This window comes from Sitophilus oryzae, unplaced genomic scaffold (genome assembly GCF_002938485.1).
Source record: "Sitophilus oryzae breed Bouriz unplaced genomic scaffold, Soryzae_2.0 scaffold_801_pilon_pilon, whole genome shotgun sequence".
Classification (NCBI taxonomy): domain Eukaryota; kingdom Metazoa; phylum Arthropoda; class Insecta; order Coleoptera; family Curculionidae; genus Sitophilus; species Sitophilus oryzae.
Genome location: NW_022147419.1, coordinates 775,869 through 797,099, shown reverse-complemented (window position 1 = coordinate 797,099; position 21,231 = coordinate 775,869). Strand labels below are relative to the sequence as shown.

At 32.3% G+C, this 21,231-nt stretch overlaps 2 protein-coding genes and 1 pseudogene across 2 annotated transcripts; 1 reads left to right on the top strand and 2 right to left on the bottom strand.

The window, feature by feature from the left end:
• Positions 1–263: 263 nt before the first annotated feature.
• On the top strand, positions 264–12,294 carry LOC115888553 (pancreatic triacylglycerol lipase-like). The gene is made up of 13 exons (XM_030908304.1): positions 264–743; positions 2,878–3,033; positions 3,087–3,193; positions 3,674–3,832; positions 3,891–4,008; positions 5,490–5,620; positions 6,347–6,518; positions 6,738–6,836; positions 7,047–7,153; positions 7,208–7,367; positions 8,661–8,819; positions 10,395–10,566; positions 11,994–12,294. The coding sequence occupies exons 2-13, from the start codon at positions 2,916–2,918 to the stop codon at positions 12,067–12,069; spliced, it is 1,578 nt and encodes a 525-aa protein (XP_030764164.1). The 5' UTR covers positions 264–743; positions 2,878–2,915; the 3' UTR covers positions 12,070–12,294.
• A 1,867-nt stretch (positions 12,295–14,161) lies between these two features.
• LOC115888588 lies at positions 14,162–21,083 on the bottom strand. Its single transcript, XM_030908354.1, has 5 exons — positions 20,763–21,083; positions 19,091–19,270; positions 18,339–18,558; positions 17,848–18,125; positions 14,162–14,633 (listed from the first exon to the last, which is right to left on the bottom strand). Exons 1-5 carry the CDS (start codon positions 21,046–21,048, stop codon positions 14,530–14,532), a joined length of 1,068 nt encoding a protein of 355 aa, XP_030764214.1. The 5' UTR covers positions 21,049–21,083; the 3' UTR covers positions 14,162–14,529.
• Positions 16,537–16,657, bottom strand: LOC115888590 (annotated as a pseudogene).
• Positions 21,084–21,231: the final 148 nt, after the last annotated feature.

Sequence of the window (21,231 nt, the reverse complement as noted above, 5' to 3'; positions counted from 1 at the left end):
TGGCCTAGAAACATGTTTTACTGTAAATTAATACGATTTTCCCACATTTTTATATTATGTTTTACCCCAAAAAAATTACGTAATGATCTTTCAAAACCCCCTGCCTTCCCCACGTAAAATTTACTGAAATTTTACTTGAACCCCTCCTCCCTTGATTCCCTCAAGTAATTTTTGTACGCCCCTTTGTAGAAACATCCTGTATTATTGAATAAACCTATACAGCAAGTAAACATTGCTGTTTTGACATGCCCCGTTTGACACCGAAGATAAGCGTTTATTTCTTGGACGTCGTTTACACCTTATATGCGATTACAATTCTATAAATCTTTGATTCTACCGTAAACAATAATTATTGTTATTCTTGAACCCGGATAGACTATATTAACATACTCTACAAATACATACATCCACTTCGGAGATATTCGAATTCCTTGAAGACAAAACATATAGATTTTATTATTTATTTGCTTTTTTCTAAGTTTGATCTTTTGGGACACCCCTCCGTGGGACCCGGCTATGACCTACGGACTTTGACTCCGAAGATAAAACAGATATTGTGATTTGTACTGGGTTTTGAGTAAATTTGTTGAATATCTGTCTTGTCGGTAGCTTTTTTTCTTGAAAACTATTTGGCAGTGTAGGCTCTACATTTTAGAGGTGTTTGGTGAATTCGTTTAGTCACATGGATTTCTATTGAATGAGGAAGTAGTGTAAAAAAGTGTTTTTAAACAGTGTTTGTTAAGGTAATTCTGTATTTTTATGTTATTTTGTGTATTTTACTATTTAACGTTAATAAAAGTATCTTTATTTTGGGGTTTTGAGAAGGTAATTTAAAATCTGAGTTTAATAAAAAGAATCTTTGAAATTTGTGTGTTATATAGACATTGTTATACGAAACGGTTAAGAATTATTTATTTTCTAATAAATTATCTGTTTAGGAAATATGAAAAATTGGATTTTCACAGAATTGTCACTTTTAAAATGTATCGATCTCTATTAACCGTTCAAGTGGTGTAAAAAGTGTGTTTAAAATGTGTTCTGTAAACTAATTTGGTATTTTTATGTGTATATGCATATACAGGGTGAGTCTTAAATACGTGCACATATTTTTAAGGGTGGTATATTTCGATCCTCGAAATACGTCTTTGAGTGTTTTTGGCGAAATTTCCTTATAAAAATTCTATTTCTCAATTTTTTTTATTTTTTGAAGTGAAACTTCTTTACGCGCGCTGGGAGTAAAAATTCAAGGCCTTGACACACGAGCTAGCGAGACGGCCGTGATACACGAGCTAGTGGTAACGGCTTAGAAATACGTAGTGACGCGACGTGTATTTGTGAGTAGTCCACGTGTGTATCAAAAATATTGATATTTTAATACAAATTTTGTGAAAGTGACTCAAATTATTTATTATTTCTTTATTTTACGCGTATAAAACTATTCGTTATAAGTAAAAAACTATTTTTTACGCGTAAAGAACTATTTGTTACACGCAATAGCCTGTGCAAAAGCTATTTTTTACCCGTAAAAAATATTTTTTTAATTTATTACTTTTTCAATATTATTCAAACTTTTTTAAACATGTTTTTCAAATACTACAATTTAATATCTGTTAATAAGGAATTTCATAGTCCGCACACAATTTTTTTTAATTTAGAGTTAAAAATCATAATACCTTGATAATATGACAACATAAACAGTAAATTAAAATTAGAGGAACAAAAAAAAACAGAAAAAATCCAGTGGTTCTCAAAATGTTAGATTAGAGAGTAGATATTAGATATTAGAAAAAGTCATATTTTTTGGAAGTATAACCACAGCTGCATAGGTATAACACCAAAGAAAACATATATTTCTTTTAGCAAGATCTACCAGATACTATACAGAATACAGGATATTTGCCGTTATTTAAGCTCACCCTGTATAAGAAAATCATGGAAAATTTGTATAATATCAAGTTTCTAGGACTAAGGAAAGTGTTTTAATTCTCTACTGATGATAGTGCAATTGATAGTGCATTAGTGCAAAATGCAAAAAGAATAATAAAAATAAATGTTTTAACTTAACTCTACAGGGTGAGTCTTAAATAAGTACAAATATTTTCAGGTCTGGTAGATCTCGATAAAAGAAACATATTTTTTCTTTACCGTTTTTCAAATATTATGTCCAAAATAACCAAGATATTTTACTTTGAAAATTTCAGAAAAAAATAATTTTGCGCTTAAATGTTCAGAACCATCGAATCTTTTTTGGGTTTTCTTTGTTGTAAATTTAATCTACTACCTATGTATGTTATGCAAATAATGTTTTTTAACAAAAAATTAAAAACAAATTCAAAGAATTTCAAATTTTCATTTTTTCTTTCGCAAAAAAACCTCACAACCGTGTTTCTAGGGTCGAAATATATTACTCCTAAAAATATTTGCACTTATTTAAGACTCACCCTGTATATAACTATACAGTATTTATACCTAGATATATATTACACCCGCTTTTAGTATAGTTTATTGAGAATAATTCAATAATTCTCTTATTAGCCACAAAATGCTACTTCTTCTATTCTAAATCTAATAATGCACATTAGATACTAATAATCTTCAATAGTGATGCATGAATGAAAAGGATATTTTAAAAATATCGATTTTACATTTTACATATCGACTTATTAAACAGTTAACAAATATTATTTTACATATAAATAATAAATGAACTATATTACACTATTAATATTTTAGAGAAAATGTTTTCTGTCTATACTTTCTTATAATTTTCATTATTGGAGTATGTATTAAGTAAAACTAATACAAACTAAAGATACTTTTTGACTTCTGATTAAAAATAGCGATAAAATTAATTATAGAATATCATTTTATATGTAGAAAAATAAAAGGGTAACTATTAATGTGATTTCGAAACAATGGTTGTTGTTGGTAATAATGGATCCCTCGTAGTCTACACCCTCATGTATGTTATGAACCAAAGCGTCATACAAGATGACAGATCATATAATTATTATCTAATGCAGCTTGGCAAAGGTATGATAATTTATACATGTCAATTATGGTATTCTTATTTTTTTTAATTGTAGAAACCCCAGCTGAACGATGTTATGGTATGTACGGATGTTTTAAGTTGGATTCTCCATGGACGTCAGAACATAGACCTGTATCGCTATTCCCTAGTGATATTAGGGAAGTAAGTAGCTTTTTATTAAGATAATCTTCAAGGAATAACATCAATGAATATCACTAAAATAAGCAATTAAGAATAAACATATAGATTAAATTATTCAAAACAGAATACGATCCTATAACATGTTGCCACTATAATTGTTATTAACAAATAACAAATTAAAATTAGACGATTCTGCTATTTTTTAAAATACGACAAAAGTTGCAGAATTCGCTGTTGTGCATTAGAATTTAAAAAAAATAACAGCGGCTGACTAGTAAAACTTCTTGATACGGCGACCCTAAACTCACATCGTGTTATTTTTATAACTGTTATTTTTGATCTATATAACTGTAAAGTTGTAAAATATCAAATCATCAAAATATCAACCCATCGCTAATTCAGTAATGTATAGTTTGGAGTCAAATCAATTAAGAACTCGGATGTTCGAAAAGTGTACAACCAAGAGTGAGAAATGTATCTTTAATGTAATTTTCTTTATAGATTGATCCAAATTATTTTCTACACACAAGAAGTAATCCGGAGAAGGGTGTCCATATCGATGTCAACGAATATGAATATGTATCAAACTCTAATATCGATGTCACTAAACCTATTTATGTTATAACTCACGGATACATGGAAGGTGGAAGCATCCATTGGGTAAGTGACAACTTTTCATAATTGTCTTAGTGTTCATATTTTTAATTTTTATGTTTAGATACAAAGAATGGTCCAAGAACTACTTTCTGTAGAAGATTGTAATATTATAATAGTAGATTGGCATGGCGGGTCCAGTCCACCTTATACTCAAGCAGTAGCAAATATAAGGTTAATAGGTAAAACCATTATTATTTATTTTACACTGATGAGCCAGCGGTGACTTAAATTTGGACTAAAATGTTATATTTAAAAAACATTTTTATTTATCTATCTAAGTATATACAGGTCTGGACATTCTAAATCGGTGGTCTGGATTTTAATGTGAAACATAATGATGGAGATAGCATAGTAGAAAAATCAAATAATTTAAAAAGAGACATAAAGTGGGTTGATATATTTCTGATATGGCATTGTCAGGTTTTCTATCAAAAATTTCAGACCGCCAAAGTAGGCATGTCAAAATTCTCAAATATACTAACTGTAGCTAGAGTTGAACCATTAATATGTCAACAATTCATTATTACTTTAACTACACTTACAATACCTTTTATAATTTTCAAAATTTTATCATTTACATAAAGCTCAGCTTTGACCATGCCGTACATTCAAACTGACAACTCTGCGTTTCTTTGCATCTCTGTCTAGCAATTGCTCCTTTATTATCTCTTGTATCTTGTTTCTTAAATCTTCTTATTTACGCTTAAATAAGATAATGAATTACAGAGCACTGATTTACAATGACCAGCTTCATCAGAATTGTAGTCACAGTTTATTGTCCTCGGCGAGAGAATATATGACAATCTGTCATTTAAATTTAATAGCAGATGCTTTTTTCTGTTATTTTTATCTTCCATTAAAATCATAAATTCTCTCTAAAGCTACGTCCACACCGAAAGCAACACCTAGGAACATTATGTTACTAGTTTATGTTGCTTGTTCCTGGAACTTGTTTATGAATGTTGCCAAAAGTTTATTTAAGTTCGTCATTGTTTACGGTTGCAGCAACAAAACTTTCTATAAGTTGCTTGTTTCCATATTTAGTGGAAAAGATCAAAGGAAATATAGAAACATTGGTAAACATTTTATGTTTCTCGATGGTATTTTTATAGCGTGGGCAGGTCGTTGGTTGTTTCCAAAACCCGAAACTTGTGTCGTGAAGCCGTCGCATCGCTGAAAAAAAAAATCATCAGTTGATTTAGTAGTATAATAATAAAAACAAACATGCCTTTTAAATGGAGAACAGAAAATATATGTTTAATTGAATTATACCGAAATGCCGAGGGTTTGTGGAATCCACGGGATAAAAAGTATAAGACCGTGACCAAAAACAGGATTTATGGGCGGACTCTTTTCTTTGTAAAATAATTACAATTGCAGCTGCTGCTGCTGCCTGCAAATCTTCGTCGGACCACATTGTAAACTAGAAACAGAAATACACACTGCACTAGTGTGGACACATGTTTTCTGTTGCAGCAACACAACGAAACATTCACAAGAAAGAGTTACCGTGGTGTGGAAAGAATGTTTACGGAACTTTTGCTGTTTGCGGTTGCGGCAATCTGCAACAAAATGTTCCTCTGTGTTTCTTTGGTGTGGACGTAGCTTTAGACTACACCTTTATACTGTATAAAAATAAATGTATGTTCTGTGATTTTAGGTAGAATGACAGCTCATTTACTAGGAGACATAGCTCAGCATACAGAAAGGTATAGCTTGGAACATGTCCACTGTATTGGACATTCTCTTGGTGCCCATTTGTGTGGATATGTAGGCTATACAGTTCAAGATGTAAGTATTATAAATTATTTAATTATTATTATCTTCAACAGTATTTTTCTTACCTAATCCTAAAATCAAATTGTTATAAATTGTTTCGTTGTTTTAATAAGTTAGAAGATATGCATGTTAAAAAATAAACTTTGTAGTTAGTTTTTACAATAGATTTCTTTACGAATTAAATGAAAATACGACAGATTAAGATAGTTGAATTTGAACACTTGAATATATTTTTTGTTTGACAAAGGACATAAGAACAAGTAAAGTCTATCCAACGCGACAGGGAAGATTTTAAGACATCCAAAAAATGTCCGAAAATACAATTTACCTGTGAAATCAAATGAGACAACTGTCACTGTCAACTGTCATGTTTAAAAAAACAAATTATTCATTTTCCAAATAATCAATGCCTATAACTATATAAATTGCTATTATTATGTTTAAAAACAAAACTACTGAAAAAGAAATAAGAAAATATCAAATAAACTATAATTAAGTTTCTAAGTATATAATAATATGTTAGCAATTTTCTAATTATGTATTTGTAAATACGTTTAAAACCGAAATTATATTGATAAAGGAACGAAATATCAATAAATAAATTAATATTTTTTCAAGTATCAATTGTTATTTGCAGTATTTTATATATTTATTTCCTATGTTTCATTTCTATTATAAAATACATATTAAATATAATATATTAATTTTCAAAAGTTAGATATGCACTACTGTTTACAGGAATTTAATTTAACTCTAGGCAGGATCACGGGGCTGGACCCGGCGGAGCCCCATTTCGCAAAGACACACAGGCCTGTCAGACTTGATCGGAGCGCGGCGCAATACGTTGACATCATACATACAGACGCCACCCAGTTTATCACGGGAGGTCTGGGAATCACAGAGAGTATAGGTAATGTTATTGATAATATTAGCTGTTATACAGCTGTTGTAAAAGTTTCATATGATGATAAAACAAAAATAAAGTAATAGATTCTTTGTTGGTACATCATAAGTAATAAAACTAGTAATTTAAATAAAATAAAAATGTGTAGATAATATAACAGAACTAGATACACAATTTTATACATAAAATGATGAAAAAGTGTGTTTTAATACAAACTTTTTTTAGGTCATGTCGACTATTTTCCAAACGGTGGAAACAGACAGCCTGGTTGTGAGAAAAGCGTTGTTCAATTTATAAACGACCAAAAGGGCAGCTTTTTTAATGGTAAGTTTGTGTTATTTATGGTATACCTATATTAGGGTGGGTCAAAAAAATCGAATCTACCAACGAAAAAAATGTTGGTAGACACCTCAAATAATTCTCTCCAAAAAATCTGCCTTAAAATAATCAAACTTCAACCTTGTGGCGTGGAAATTCATATTCAGAATTTTTTCTTCTTAACCAGGAATTAAACTGCTTACAACTTTATTCTAGGAATGAAAAAGTACCTTGGGTGCAACCACGAAAGATCGCACCAACTGTTTATTGAAACTATCAACCCTAAATGTACTTTTTTGTCTGTGATGTGTACATCATATCAGGTTTAACAAAATCATCTTGGTAGAGTGAATGTTCTTTAAAATAATTTATTTTAGGACTTCCTAGATGGAAATTGTTGGGGCTGTGGAAAATACGGGGAAAGGTGTATACAGTTTGGCCACCAAGGAATGAAGTACTATAATAAATATTACGGTCCTGGCTTGACAAAAAGTTTAAATCAGTATCTGCTTACTGGAAGCAAGAGGCCTTATTGTAGTAAGTAAAGTAGACCATTATTATTTCTCTAGTTATGTATTATTAAAACGCCATTATTTATTTATTAAAAATCAACTACAGTGTGTCCAGCGAACAGGGACAAAACATAGCATGTATGAGTATGTCCAACAAGAGGATACATGACAGTGAAAGTTGTGTATATTGTTTTAATACATCCCTAAATTGTATTTTCTGTCATTTTTTGTATGTCGTCTATCGAAATCTCTCCTTTCTCGTTGGACAGATAATCAAACTAATTAACTGATAAATCCTCGTGCATATAATTAAATTTTAAAGAATAGTTTTTTAGTATATTATTTTAAGGCCAAGGCTAGTCAGTTACTTGTCAGTACCGTGGTATTATTGAACTAAACTGCAAAAACAACTGTCTGATTGGTTTTTGGTCAGGTTAGGTCATTTGTCATTTTAAATTTCAATATAGAGTGCCATAGGGTGGCTCATTAGCATATTTGGAAAAAATCATTTTTTACCAATAATTTGGTACCACACACTTGGTATTTCGAGCCAAATTGTCGTTATGAACCGCATGTTACAATTTCAAATAAATTATATGCGAAAATGTCAAAAGTTGACATATGTTATGTCATTCTATCCAGAGTGTCATTTTCTATCGAATAAAGTAAAATATTGTTGCGGACCCGTGCCGTGTGAACTCAGCCTTAGGCCTGGCCACTCGCCTATGACTCATACGCCCAGCGATGCCGACATTCTAAGAACGAATAAGAATTGGCTAGACAAATCTGGATTGTCTGTTTCTCTCCTATATAAGCAGACGCCGGGGCCGAAGAGAGATAGAGATAAATAACCGATCGACGCGTAGAGTTACAATCGCCGCGCTAATTCAAAATAAATTTCTGTTAGATAAATAATTAGATAAATTGTAAATAAGTTATAAATAGTTCTTTAAGTCTTTTAATCGTTATTGTTTTTGTTAATTAGTGTTAAATAAATTGTGTTTAAATAAATGGTAACTTTCTATCCACACGGAACCGACGAAAAACGTAACAATATACTGAGGGTGCCATTTAAAAATCAAAAGTTGTAGTCATTTCCGGTGAAACAGGAAGTGACCAAAAACAATTGAATACGTCATTCAATCCTAATTTATGTCATATACTAACTAAATCTCGTTTTTGTATCTAAAAAAATAAAAAAGTTATAGAGGTGAGCCGCTTTTGAGACGCACCCGGTATAGACCTAGCTGGGCTGATAAATTTGGAGTTCTGATTCAAATGTTTTATATTATCTGATACATGTTTTAATCGTTTTTAGAGGGTCACTATAGGATCGGCGTTAGAGTATCTGACAATGAGGATAGTAAAAAACATGGCGGTGAGATTGGACAGCTGGTTCTTACAATTCATAATACGACTGATGGTACCGGTCACAAATCGCATCCTGTCGGATTTATCGGTGGCTACTACGAACCAGGTAATTATTTACTGAAAAGACTTGATATTTTCTCGCCAGTTTAACTATTTTTAATTATTTTTTCATTCCTAGCATTATATATGTTGATGCGTTGCTTCCATGCAAGCACTAAATTTAATGCTCCATCTTCTTGTTTTATCTGAGTATGATATGCACAATTCCCCATAAGAATGTTTTTACAATCTAGAACTCTCTGACCTATCCTCTCTGAACCTCTCTATTGCAGCCTTATGACATTGCGTTTAGTATATGTTATATAAAACTAAGCACCAAATCAAAATCTTAGAATGACCTAATTCTAGGATTCAATTCAACTACGGCTGCAAGGGCCTGTTGTGGCTAACTTTTATAATTAATTATATTTCACCATCCAATACTTGATATAAGTAGGTACATTCCAGACTCTCCAAGATCCGCTAGGTCTTCTTCTTCTTTCTTCTTTCTCAGCCTGGTTCCATCCAGTGTTGGATATAGGCCTCTTCTAGGTTTTTCCATGCTTCGCGATCTCTAGCCAATCTTATCCATTGTCTTCCCGCCACTGCCCTGACGTCATCGACCCATCTCTTTTTTGGTCGGCCCACACTTCTTGTTGTTCCCCTAGGTCTCCATAGGATTACTTTTTGGGGCCATCGGTCTGGATCCTGTCTTGCCACATGTCCTATCCATTGCCACTTCAGACTTGCCACTCTTTTAACGACATCTATTAATTTTGTTTTTTGACGTATGTGGGTATTCCGTATTTTTTCTCTAATGGTGACTCCCAACATGATTCTTTCCATGGCTCTTTGTGCTACTCGTAGTTGTTCTGCTGTTTTTCGAGTAATTGCCATAGTCTCTAAGCCATACGTAAACACAGGTAGAATGCAGCTGTCGTAAGCCTTTTTCTTTAGGTTCATGGGCACCTTTTTATCCTTGAAAATATCGCTCATATTTCCAAATGCTACCCATGCCAAATGGATCCTGCGTTTGATCTCCGTATTTTGGTTTTCCTTGCCCAGGTTGATTTTATGACCTAAATATATATAATGGTCTACGTTTTCAATAATAACGTTATCCACGGTAATGTTATGGATATTGTTGTTCATTATCTTGGTCTTCTTCAAGTTCATTTTAAGGCCAATTTTCTGGGATTGGTCATTTAGCTCATTTAGCATGATGTTTAGTTCTTGAATGTCGGTGCTCAGCAAGACAATATCGTCTGCAAACCTCATATGGCTAACGTGTACCCCATCAATGTTTAGACCTCTATTTTTCCATTCTAATTTCTTGAAGACATTTTCCAGTGCCAGTGTAAATAACTTGGGAGAGATGGTATCTCCCAAGTTATTTACACTGGCACTGGTATCTCCTAGTATTTTTTCTGTTTTGAGGTCATCATCTAATTTAACTTGGAAGGTTGCACTATCCCACCCGCTAGGTCTAACATAGTTTTACTCAATCATTCTATATTCCTTGCATGTTTTCATATGAATAAGTACCCGCTCCTTAGTTTCTTCACTTTCCTTGTTTATTTCCTTTAAATAATCCTAAAATCGTTTCTTTTCTTGAAGTGTAAATATATTGAGGTATTTGTAGGTGGATCTTATATGCGAGTGGTAGCCACAGACGAAGTTAAACATTTGAGAGCCATTGAAATCGAATGGAAATACAACAGCAGTATATTCAATCCTCTAACGTGGAGATTGTTGACCACACCGATGATTTATTTGACCGATGTAGTGGTGGAATCTCTTGAAGGTCAACAAAAGTAAGTATCTATTACTTCTCCTTAGATGCTTATCTTTAAAATTCAAAATGAGAACTGATGCCCAGTACTTTAGATTACAATAAATAACACTACACTTACGTTAACTATTATCACAGCTTATTCGGTACTCAGCTGGTTATCTTCTGGTGGATAGTCTTATTGAAGCGAGAATAAAAAAAATTAATAAATTAAATTTGTATTTATACTTGTTATGGCTTCTTGCTATGAACTACAAGTATTCTTGTCTCAGTTTAATACACACAAACGTCGACGAGTGCCAATGATCAGCAGTGAAAAGGGTATATGCGTAGCAGGTTCTCATATAGCTCTCTAAAAAAATAAAATGCCTAGATAATTAGCCTATATATCGACATATTTCCTACAGGCATGTGCATATAGTAACTTTGAGAAGTCCTTCTTTGAAAAATTTGAAATGAGACTGTGACTTGAGGCTTGAGGTTTAATCAATGACAGACCCAAATGGACACAAGAAAGATTCTGTGGAAGAATCATTCTTGTGTCCATTTGAGATAAATTGAACTGAAATAATAAGAACTAAAATTCTTAACATATAGCAGTCACTTACAACCCTAAGGTTCAAACTGTCTACTGAATTTACATGGGAATAATGTTATTAAACACAAAAAAAGCTTTCAGATTGGCTAAGAAAATTAGCTTCAGCTTAATGTCTATCGCAGCAATGAAATATAAAATCGCAGCAAAAACATTAACGTACTCTGATAAAAAAAAAGCAATTACACAATATGTGCTACAGATATTTTACAGTATCCCAATAAAGGGAATGTAGAATGTTTAGGGGGTTAATCACCGCAACCTTAGAGATCTATTGTGTGTTTCCCTTTCTTGAGTTATAACGAGTTTTAACTCATCATACAGTCTCAGAGTTTTGACAAAAGTGAGAGAGAAAGAGAATTTGATTAATGTCGCGTCAGCATCTAGGACCATTTAGCGACCACTTGACAAAAGCCATGCCAATAAAGAACCAATAATGAAATTTTTGGCGAAGCCTAGAGAGTCTCTCTTTGAGTAATCCTCACTGTAACTGCGATTTAACTTTGACATTACCAACTCAATAGACACCTCAAAAAATAAAAATAAGTGATATGCAGAGAGGACCTTAACTGGAAAACGATACGGTTCAGCATGCCATCAAACAAAACTTTCAGATACTCTTTTCTGAGTGGTCTGGCTTTCTGTGGCCGATTGACTGGAGAGATAGAATAGATAGAACTATCTGTTATTGAATAAGTTATGCTTTTGTAATATCATTAATTTTGATTTTTTTATATAAACTTCAAAATGATTGTTCTTAAAAACAAGTTATTTATTAAACCCTTGATAACAGTTAAAAAAAATAAAGTGTTTTATGTTTTTACTCACATATTTTCTCTATAAATGAAATTTAGAATCACTGTATGCCCCAAGGAAAAGAAACCTCTCGTCACTGGCTCTCCACAGCTCATGATTCCTACTTATTGTTGAATAACGAAGATCATCCCTACGCAAAACGAAAAGTCAATGCAAGAAGAAGTGATATATAAAACTAAGAGTATATTTTATGTAACGAATTTCGTCCTATCACAAACCATTCCTGAAAACTTTTTATTTCATCCCATTCTAGTATTTATTGTAATTTAAGGTAAATAAGAATATTTTGTTTAAGTTTTACTATTTTTATTGTGAAATAATAAAACAAATTTATGTTAATAATGTTTTATTTTAATTTTAAAAATAACAAATATATTTTTTCACATCAAGCGAACTTACAAAAACATATAAACAAGTAACACATTTTTTTGAGTAAGCACAGACAACTGTTAGTATATAATTTGATCGTGGTGGAAGTTTTTGAAATATTTTATAGTTTTATTGTCATATGCTTTCTACTCAACACTTTTTACGCATGTACTTTTTCGAGAATACCATTGAAATAATTTAAAAACATTAATGTAATTATGTAGTATCGATTTATTTTAAGCATTTATTTACAATTCTTACTGACAAGAAGTAGAGGAATAAAGTGTATATATGTATATCCTGAAAAATATTAATATTCTTTTTTAGGTTAGGAATTCAAATCCATAAATGTACGAAAATACAGCTATTATAATCTTGCGATAAAATCAAGTAATGCAAGCAAGTTTATTACAAATACTTAGTATATCTTAATTATTATTCAACAATTTATTTCTATATAATATACAGGTTGTTCCAAATTCGAGTCTCGTCATTGGGATCTTGAAAACTAGAAGAGATCGAGGTCGGTTAAATGGAGGCAAAGTTGCGCAATATGATGCTGATCAAAAATTCCGAAGATCTTTGGAAAGGACCGAATATTCGCGATTTCGTTATTATTTTTTGTGACTTTGGGAGATTTGGTTACAGAATTCGAGCCCAACTCTCAATAAAAAATCTAAAAAATTTTATTGACATTTTCTGATTTTTATACAATCTGGTACGTATGATCCATGCTTTTCATTAATTGCAGGGTTGTCAAGTTTTATGAAATTTTGTTAATATTAAATTTTATTATTCCTATGAGAATTATACAGGGTGGTCCGAACTGTATTCCGGAAACTTCGGCAGCATATTCTGCAGATAAAAATAAGTAAAAAAGTTCGTATAAATGTATGTCCTAAAATGCCTACTTTCGGAGATAGAGAGTGTAGCAGTTTCATTTTTATTTCGAATTTTTCCAAATAATTTCTGAAATAACGTCAATATTTGGATGAAAATCGTTATCTGGGAGTTTTTTGACATGAGAAATTTGATTTTGAAGACAATATGACTCCTACTTGTAGAAAGCGCCACCTACATATTTTTTAATTGGTTTGAACAGTAATAACTTTTCGTCCGTACCTGTATAATACCATTGTGTAAAAAATATGCATTTGCGACGTTTTTTACGTAAAAAAAGTCTCTTAATAAAAATCGCTACGGGTAATGGTTCTCGAGATATTTGGAATCAAAATTACCAATACCTGTCATCATTGACATAAATTAAGTATGCGTTGACTAAATAGTTCTTAGACTGAAATCATAAATTTGAAATGTTTTTGTGCCAAAAGTTCAACAGAAACTGTTTTATCATCATTTTTTTGAAGAAAAATTTACGATTAATTTAAAAAAAATAAAAAGTCCCTAAATTTATCATTTTAGTCAAATAACTCTATCTACTCAACATGTTTATTTTTTGTCAATAATGACACGTATTGATTATTTCCATTCTAAATATCTTGAGAACTGTTATTGCTCGTAACGATTTTTACCAAGAGGCATAAAAATCATGAAAATGTATATTTTTTCACTCGGCAGTTTTATACAGGTACGGACGAAAAGTTATTACTTTTCAAAACAGTTAAAACACATGTAGGTGGCGCCCCCTACAAATAGGAGTCATATTGACATCAAAATCAAATTTCTCATGTCAAAAGACTCCGAGACGCCAATTTTCATCCAAATATTGGCGTTACTTCAGAAATTATTTGGAAAAAATCGAAATAAAAAAGAAACTTCTACACCCTGTATCTTCGAAACTAAACATTTTAAGACATACATTTATACGAAGGTTTTTACTTATTTTTATATGCAGAATATGCTGCCGAAGTTTCCGGAATACAGTTCGGACCACCCTGTATATCTGCCATCGCATCGTCCAGAGCATACTTAACTGTAAAATTTTTGTTCATTGTTGAATAATAACATTAGTGTAATTCGCAATCTAAAAATTCCGAAATACATCTCAAGAAAACATATAGATTATCTCTTAAAAATATAGATTATTTTAAGACGTAATTAGGTACAGTTTGACACTAGGAAAAATGGCGTGAAAACGGCAAAGTGACAAGTGAAAATGGCAAGATATGTCGCTTTACGTCACATCGAAGAATCATAAGAATAGGGAAACATTTTCTCAACACCTCGGTACACCGTCGTCCTTACTTATTCCATCACAGTAATTGACAGGTTTTTGGTTTTGTGGTTATCGAACTTATCCATGGTTTTAATGTCCATGATGGCGGTCAGAGCCACTATCAGTCCCACACCTATAACAACATTTATTTTGAATATATCTTTGAATAAAACTTTGAATAAAAAGATTAAGGAAGGGGCATATAAAAAATCTTAGATCGACCGCGACGGGACTAAAATGGCCGACTTAAATTCCGGTTTAAGGTTGATTCTCACTATACCTTCCATATCAGCTCCATTCCGTTTCCCTTCCGTTTACATAAAATATTATATCATGTAAATGAATGGGACAATGCACACTATCCGTTCCGTTTCCCTTCCGTTCCATATCCTTTCCTTCCATACATTTTTTTGGCGGATGGACTGAAACGTATCCGAAACAACGTTGTCAAGTTCTTACATTTGTACCAGCTCTATTAAAATTTTGGTTAGATTTATTTATTCTTTCACCTCTTAATTAATTACATTTTTCAAAAGATACAAATTTTTAAAATAAAACTTTCGTAATGATATAAATTGTACAATAAAAAGTATGGAACTGATACGGAACGGAAGCTTACGTATAGCGTCAATACAATAAAAAATACGGAAGGGATATGGAATGGAAATAGAATGGAAACTGGAACTGGAAGGTATACTGAGAATCAACCCTTATAAGTGCCGTTCTAATTTTATTCAAAACGTGTAAAAATAAGATGTAGTGTAGACATGAGGTAGACTCAATAATTTGTTGTTTTATTTTACGTTGTCCATGAATGTTGGTAGTTATTAAAATTGTCATAAAAATATATAATTCTAATAAAAATAGATAAGTTATAATAATTATTTATTAACACAAACATCCGATACGCTACTGAAGCAGGTAAGTCAAATTGACGTATCTAAATTCTTTGACATCTAATCTTTGACAAGTAGTATATAAAAGCAAAAATGCAAGAAAAAAATACATAATTAGTTAATTTTAAGTGAATTTCATAAATGATCGGCTTACACACGTATGTATGTATACTAAGGGCTGGCAAAGGTTAGTCTTGGGTCGAGATTTCCGTATGTAAGAAGTAAAAAAAAGTAAAGATTTCAGTTAACGTCTCCTTTTTGCTGCCAGGGGCGCTATTCTGTAAAATCGTCGGTAACGGTAAGTTACGACAGCTCTCGATACGTACTTGTGTATAGTAAAAATGTGTTAATTGTTGTTGTCATAGTTACCGATCGGTCCTATGGCAGATATCGCAAATTTGTACCGACGAAAATCGGTATCTCTACCGTGCCCTTGTCAACCTCACGGTAGAGATACCGAGAGTTGTCGGTACAAATTTGCGATATCTGTCATAGGACCGATCGGTAACTATGACAACAACAATCAACACGACGCTCATTGGCCGTACGTGCCGATAGCTGTCGGTAACTTGCCGATACCGACTATTGTACAGAATAGCGCCCCAGGGGCGCTATTCTGTAAAATCGTCGGTATCGGTAAGTTACGACAGCTCTCGATACGTATTTGTATATAGTAAAAATTTGTTAATTGTTGTCATAGTTACCGATCGGTCCTATGGCAGATATCGCAAATTTGTACCGACGAAAATCGGTATCTCTACCGTGCCCTTGTCAACCTCACGGTAGAGATACCGAGAGTCGTCGGTACAAATTTGCGATATCTGTCATAGGGCCGATCGGTAACTATGACAACAACAATTAACACATATTTACTATATGCAAATGCGTACCGATAGCTATCGGTAACTCCCCGATTCCGACAATTGTACAGAATAGCGCCCCAGGGCTAATCTGAACGGGGCCTACTTTGTTTACGCGGAATCCGAACCGCGGTCCTCGGCCATATCATGGTCAATGGCCTACCGACTTGGTAAGTGTCTAAACCGACTCTTACTCACGAGATATCCGATCTCATCCGGCCTCGAACCGGCGTGAATGAGCAGTGTGTGTCAATAGATTTTACACTTTTGTCCTTTTTTTGGACAACAGCACGATACATAGTTTCGAACCGGTCACCCGTCCATCCACTACTATCGCCTTACGTCGCTTAACTTCGGTGTTCTAATGGGAACCGGTGTTTCGACGTAGCTGGGCCGTTGTCCCATGTAAGAAGAGTACAATGCGTTTATAATGTACTGAACAAAGAGAGAACAGTAAACACGTTGCCAAACGTATGAAATGAATCGAGAAACTGTACACATTGCTAAGAGACGTGGAAGGGGATATAGCAGAAGTGCAAGCTAGAAACACTTGCATTTTTGGTAAAAATAAGTGGAATTGTTTTTCGTCAGTGATTAGAACTCAAAAATCGATATCTCGAAATTTATTAGAAATAATTGATTGTAGTTTTTTCAAAAACTTTCTTAATATTTCTGCTGTATTTTCTTCGTAGACAGTAAGTGAAAATCTTTATCAATAAAAAAATTACACGACTGCTGAAAATTGCTATACCCTAAAAGTAAATAGATGGTTGTTTACAATTTTTGAATGGAAAAAAACAACCTTATCGAATTTTTCTTATGTAAACTTCAAAATAAAAAAAAGTTTCAATATATAAAGTGTTTCTTGAGTTGTGGCGTGTTATGTGTTAAGTTTTTAAGTTAAGTTAGTTTTTAAGTTATCGCGATTACTGACGTTTTCTCGTTATAAAAAAAATGACACCTTAATATTCCATTTCAGATGCTCAGAAACATTTCTAATGATTTTATCTAGTTATTTTTCGAAAAAAAAGTCTGTTAAAGATAAACAGTTTGCGATTGTGATTTTACTTCACTTGATAGGGAAATGCGTACCGGCAACGCCGCAACAGCACTCCGTCGCATTTCTCTCACTCCGACTTAATAAGATTCCTATGCGATTTACTTCCACACATGTAAATACCGACCCAAGAATAACAGTTGCCAGCACGGTATTATACCGGGTGCGTCTCCAAAAGGGGCTCACCGCTATAACTTTTTTTTCCAGAAAAAAAATCGAGATTTGGTATGTTAATATATGACATAAATTAGAATTCATTGACGTATTCAATTCTTTTCGGTCACTTTCTGTTTCACCGGAAATGACTACAACTTGTGATTTTTAAATGGCACCCTCGGTATTTTGTTATTTAATTCGATAGAAAATGACACTCTGAATAGAATGACATATCATATGTCAACTTTTGACAATTTTTAATCAAGGAGCCTTGGATTAGAGCATTGGAGTACTCTAATGTTATGATATTAATTTCTCTTTTTGAATTGTCTCCCACCCACCAATCAAATCACGGTATTTATAAAGAAATATACGTACCTAAAATGGTAAATACAAAGAGCCCAGACCAAATAGGAGCAGTTGTAAACGGTACGCAATCATTTACGTCTCCGAATCTTTTCTTTTTGGCGTCGAGCTGGACTTGCAGATCGTAGATGATCAATTTGGTACCGCTTTTCTCGTCGGAGAACACCGAACGACCGTTACAGTGGTACGAAAAATCTGCAGAAGCCATTATGTTCTCGTCCGTTGTCAGATCGTAATTGAAATTGTCATTTGATTCGTCGATCATTTCAACTTTTACTGTTTGCAAGTACCTGAAATTATTCAATACAAATCTGTTTAATATAGGAATATGTAATTCTAAATCAATTGTCTGTATTTTAACGTCTAAAATAATGATGGAATATCGTAATAGAAAAATTAACCATTAAAGCCTCCATAGATGGTCAATTTTTTAGCACAGGCTCACTGACCAGATTTGTATATGTATATTGATTATTAGGTATTCTTTGTATTTTGACACTTACCAGTAACCGCTGATCCAGGATATACCAAACCTCAAGGTAACTTTGCCCTTTTCTTCCAAAGGAATCGGAATATTAAACCTTTTATCCACCGTTATCAACGAATTATCGGTATTTCCCAGATATTTAGTGGTATTATTAATTTCCAGTTTTAACGGTTTTGAAGAATACAAAAGTGCGTATTGATTATCCTTTTTGTTCTGTCCAATGTATATAACCGCTTCTAGAAAACATAACCTGAATATATCTAATAGACAGGATGGACAGTGTTAGGAAAAAAATGCCTTTACTACTCGAAACATTCACTTCATTTATTTTACAAAGCCAGCTACACACGTTCCAGCATACTTGCGCAAGTATACTTGAACGTGTATAGCTGGCTTTAAAAGTGCGGTCAATAGCATATTTTAAAAAATTCATGAATATCCATATCAAATATATTTTTAAACTACAGTAGAGTATTTTTGAGTATACAGTGGGGGGGAATTTGTCATAAAGTTTTGATTCCAAAGATACCGTCATGTCACCATTAATGTTTTTTGTTAAATTAGATTTGAAAGACGCTGTAATAAAAACTCATAGCAATTTAAAAAATAAAAATTTGTAAATTTATAATTTTAAGAGGGTAGAGAATTTAGTCTATTATTACGTATGCTAGCATATTTTATGAAAGGATTTTAGTGAAAATCTGAAATAGGTAACTTGATATAGAGCTTTTCGGAACGTTGTATCACCTTGTAAATCTACTTACTTACCTTTTGGAGTCGTTAATGATTTGGTCCTGTCATTTTCAGGTGATTTTCCGACAGCGCGCTTTTTTCTTGGATACGTCACATCAAGCACGCATAAGAAATCGGTAGAATTACTTAGTTTTCCTGTAGTTTTTTGAATCTTGTTCGTGTCTATACCGTTACAATCCTCCGACAAAAATAGCTCTAAAAATAGTTAATTTCGAGATAAATATCACATCAAAGTACCTACAATCAAAAGGTGGGACAATCTTTCTAAAAATATCTGTCTCCAAAACAGAACAATAACTCAAAAAACAAAAAACAATAAGTTTATCACTACATAAAATAGTTTTTTCGTTTTCATTTAGAAGAGTGTTAAATGAATGCGTGAAAAATTTGGATAGGTGATTGATTTTCAAAACATTATTCTGTTTTTTTCAAATATTTTCTTGAATCTGAGTTCCATTACTATATTATTTGCTTATATCAAGTGAACCAACACAGTCTACATTTAATTACTAGGTCATATTACTACAATATTACTAGGTAAATTTACTTGATAATGTTGACAGTCACCTACTGTGTATTTTTTTCAAATTTCGTGTGCTGCAAGTGTGCTGTTCTAATATTAAAATTAATTTTTCCTTCAATGTCAATACAAATGTATAGGTAGCTTAACTTAATTAAATATATTAATTTCAAAATAATTAGGTGAAATTGCGAAAAGATCAAATTCAGTGGAATCTATGAGTGGAATAATATTGTTTGGCCACCCTGTATATGACATAATCAAATTACAATTTCATCTAAGAATGCAATTTGATTATTCACATTCACACCACACACTAAACTTAAACTTTTCAGTGAAAACTGTTTTTGAAAAAAAGTACAGATAATATTGTGTTTTTGGTTCAGCTTGTATAAGTAAATTATGAAAAAGAAAAATTGAGAAAAAAATTATGCGATGAAATCCGTATTTTAACTAAGCAATTATAAATATTGCTATATCTAGAATTATTTAGAATCGTTCTCTACCCTGTATACCGGGTGCGCCTCTAAAGTGGCTCACCCCTGTAACTTTTTTAATTTTTCAGATAAAAAACGAGATTTGGTATGTTAGTATATGACATAAATTAGGATTGCATGACGTATTCAATTGTTTTTGGTAACTTTTTGTTTTACCGGATATTACTACAACTTTTGATTTTTAAATGACACCCTCGGTATATTTCTTAAAAAAGTTGTAGTCATTTCCGGTAAAACAATTGAATACGTCAATCAACCCCGATTTATGTCGTGTACTAAAATACCGTATGATAAAAAAAAAAACGGCGTCCAGCTTAGAAATGAACAATGATAACATTCCCCATATAATTTTACATACAAAATGACAGCGATCTTCATTTCATAGCCATGGCTGACGCCGTTTTTTTCGATCATATTATGGTACCAAATCTCGTTTTTTTATCTGAAAAATAAAAAAAATTATAGAAGTGAGTCACTTTTGAGATGCACCCAGTATATACCAGTTAGTAAGTGATATAATAGTATTATATCAGATAGCAGTGGTGATATTTGGTGGTCATACAGAATTTGTGTTTAAGCAAAGAACCACCTAGAAATCTGTCTTTTGAAAATGAAACCACAACAAAAATAGGTAAATAAATTCACAAAAAAAAATAGGTGATATACTTACCCACAGCATTAGAAGTAGCGATATTCCCATTCGGATTATACGAAGAGTGAAACCCATTCATAACTTCTTTCAAATTTTTCGGTATAGCGGCATTCCCATCTTTTAGAGAAACTTTGAACAGATAAACTCTTTCTACACCCAGCGTTTTTACTAATTTCTCCAAATCTTCATCATCAAACGGTAATAACGGGGAAATTTCTACCTTTTTGTTACTCCAAGCTATTATTGCTGCATTAATTACGTAAATATTTAAGAAAATTGTTAATAAATGATGTGTGATATGCATTTTCTTTGTTGTGTGCGATAAGGGTTACACCTGTAGGAAAATTAGGGGTTGAAGGAAAATCAATATTTTCCTTGTTTGACATTTTCCTCACAAACAACCGAAAAAAATATATATTTGCAATAAAATACTAAGAATTTTATTAAAATTACTTATATTTTTATTCAGAAATGTTTGTATTAAACT

Coding starts and splice junctions, on each gene's coding strand:
- LOC115888553 (XM_030908304.1), top strand. CDS start 2,916: ATGGTTGTTGTTGGTAATAATGGATCCCTCGTAGTCTACACCCTCATG. Junction 3,194..3,673: donor TCCCTAGTGATATTAGGGAA/GTAAGTAGCTTT, acceptor TTTTCTTTATAG/ATTGATCCAAATTATTTTCT. Junction 8,820..10,394: donor CGGTGGCTACTACGAACCAG/GTAATTATTTAC, acceptor AGGTATTTGTAG/GTGGATCTTATATGCGAGTG.
- LOC115888588 (XM_030908354.1), bottom strand. CDS start 21,048: ATGCATATCACACATCATTTATTAACAATTTTCTTAAATATTTACGTA. Junction 19,271..20,762: donor CGCTACTTCTAATGCTGTGG/GTAAGTATATCA, acceptor AACTATTTTTAG/AGCTATTTTTGTCGGAGGAT. Junction 14,634..17,847: donor CTTTGTATTTACCATTTTAG/GTACGTATATTT, acceptor ATGTTGTTATAG/GTGTGGGACTGATAGTGGCT.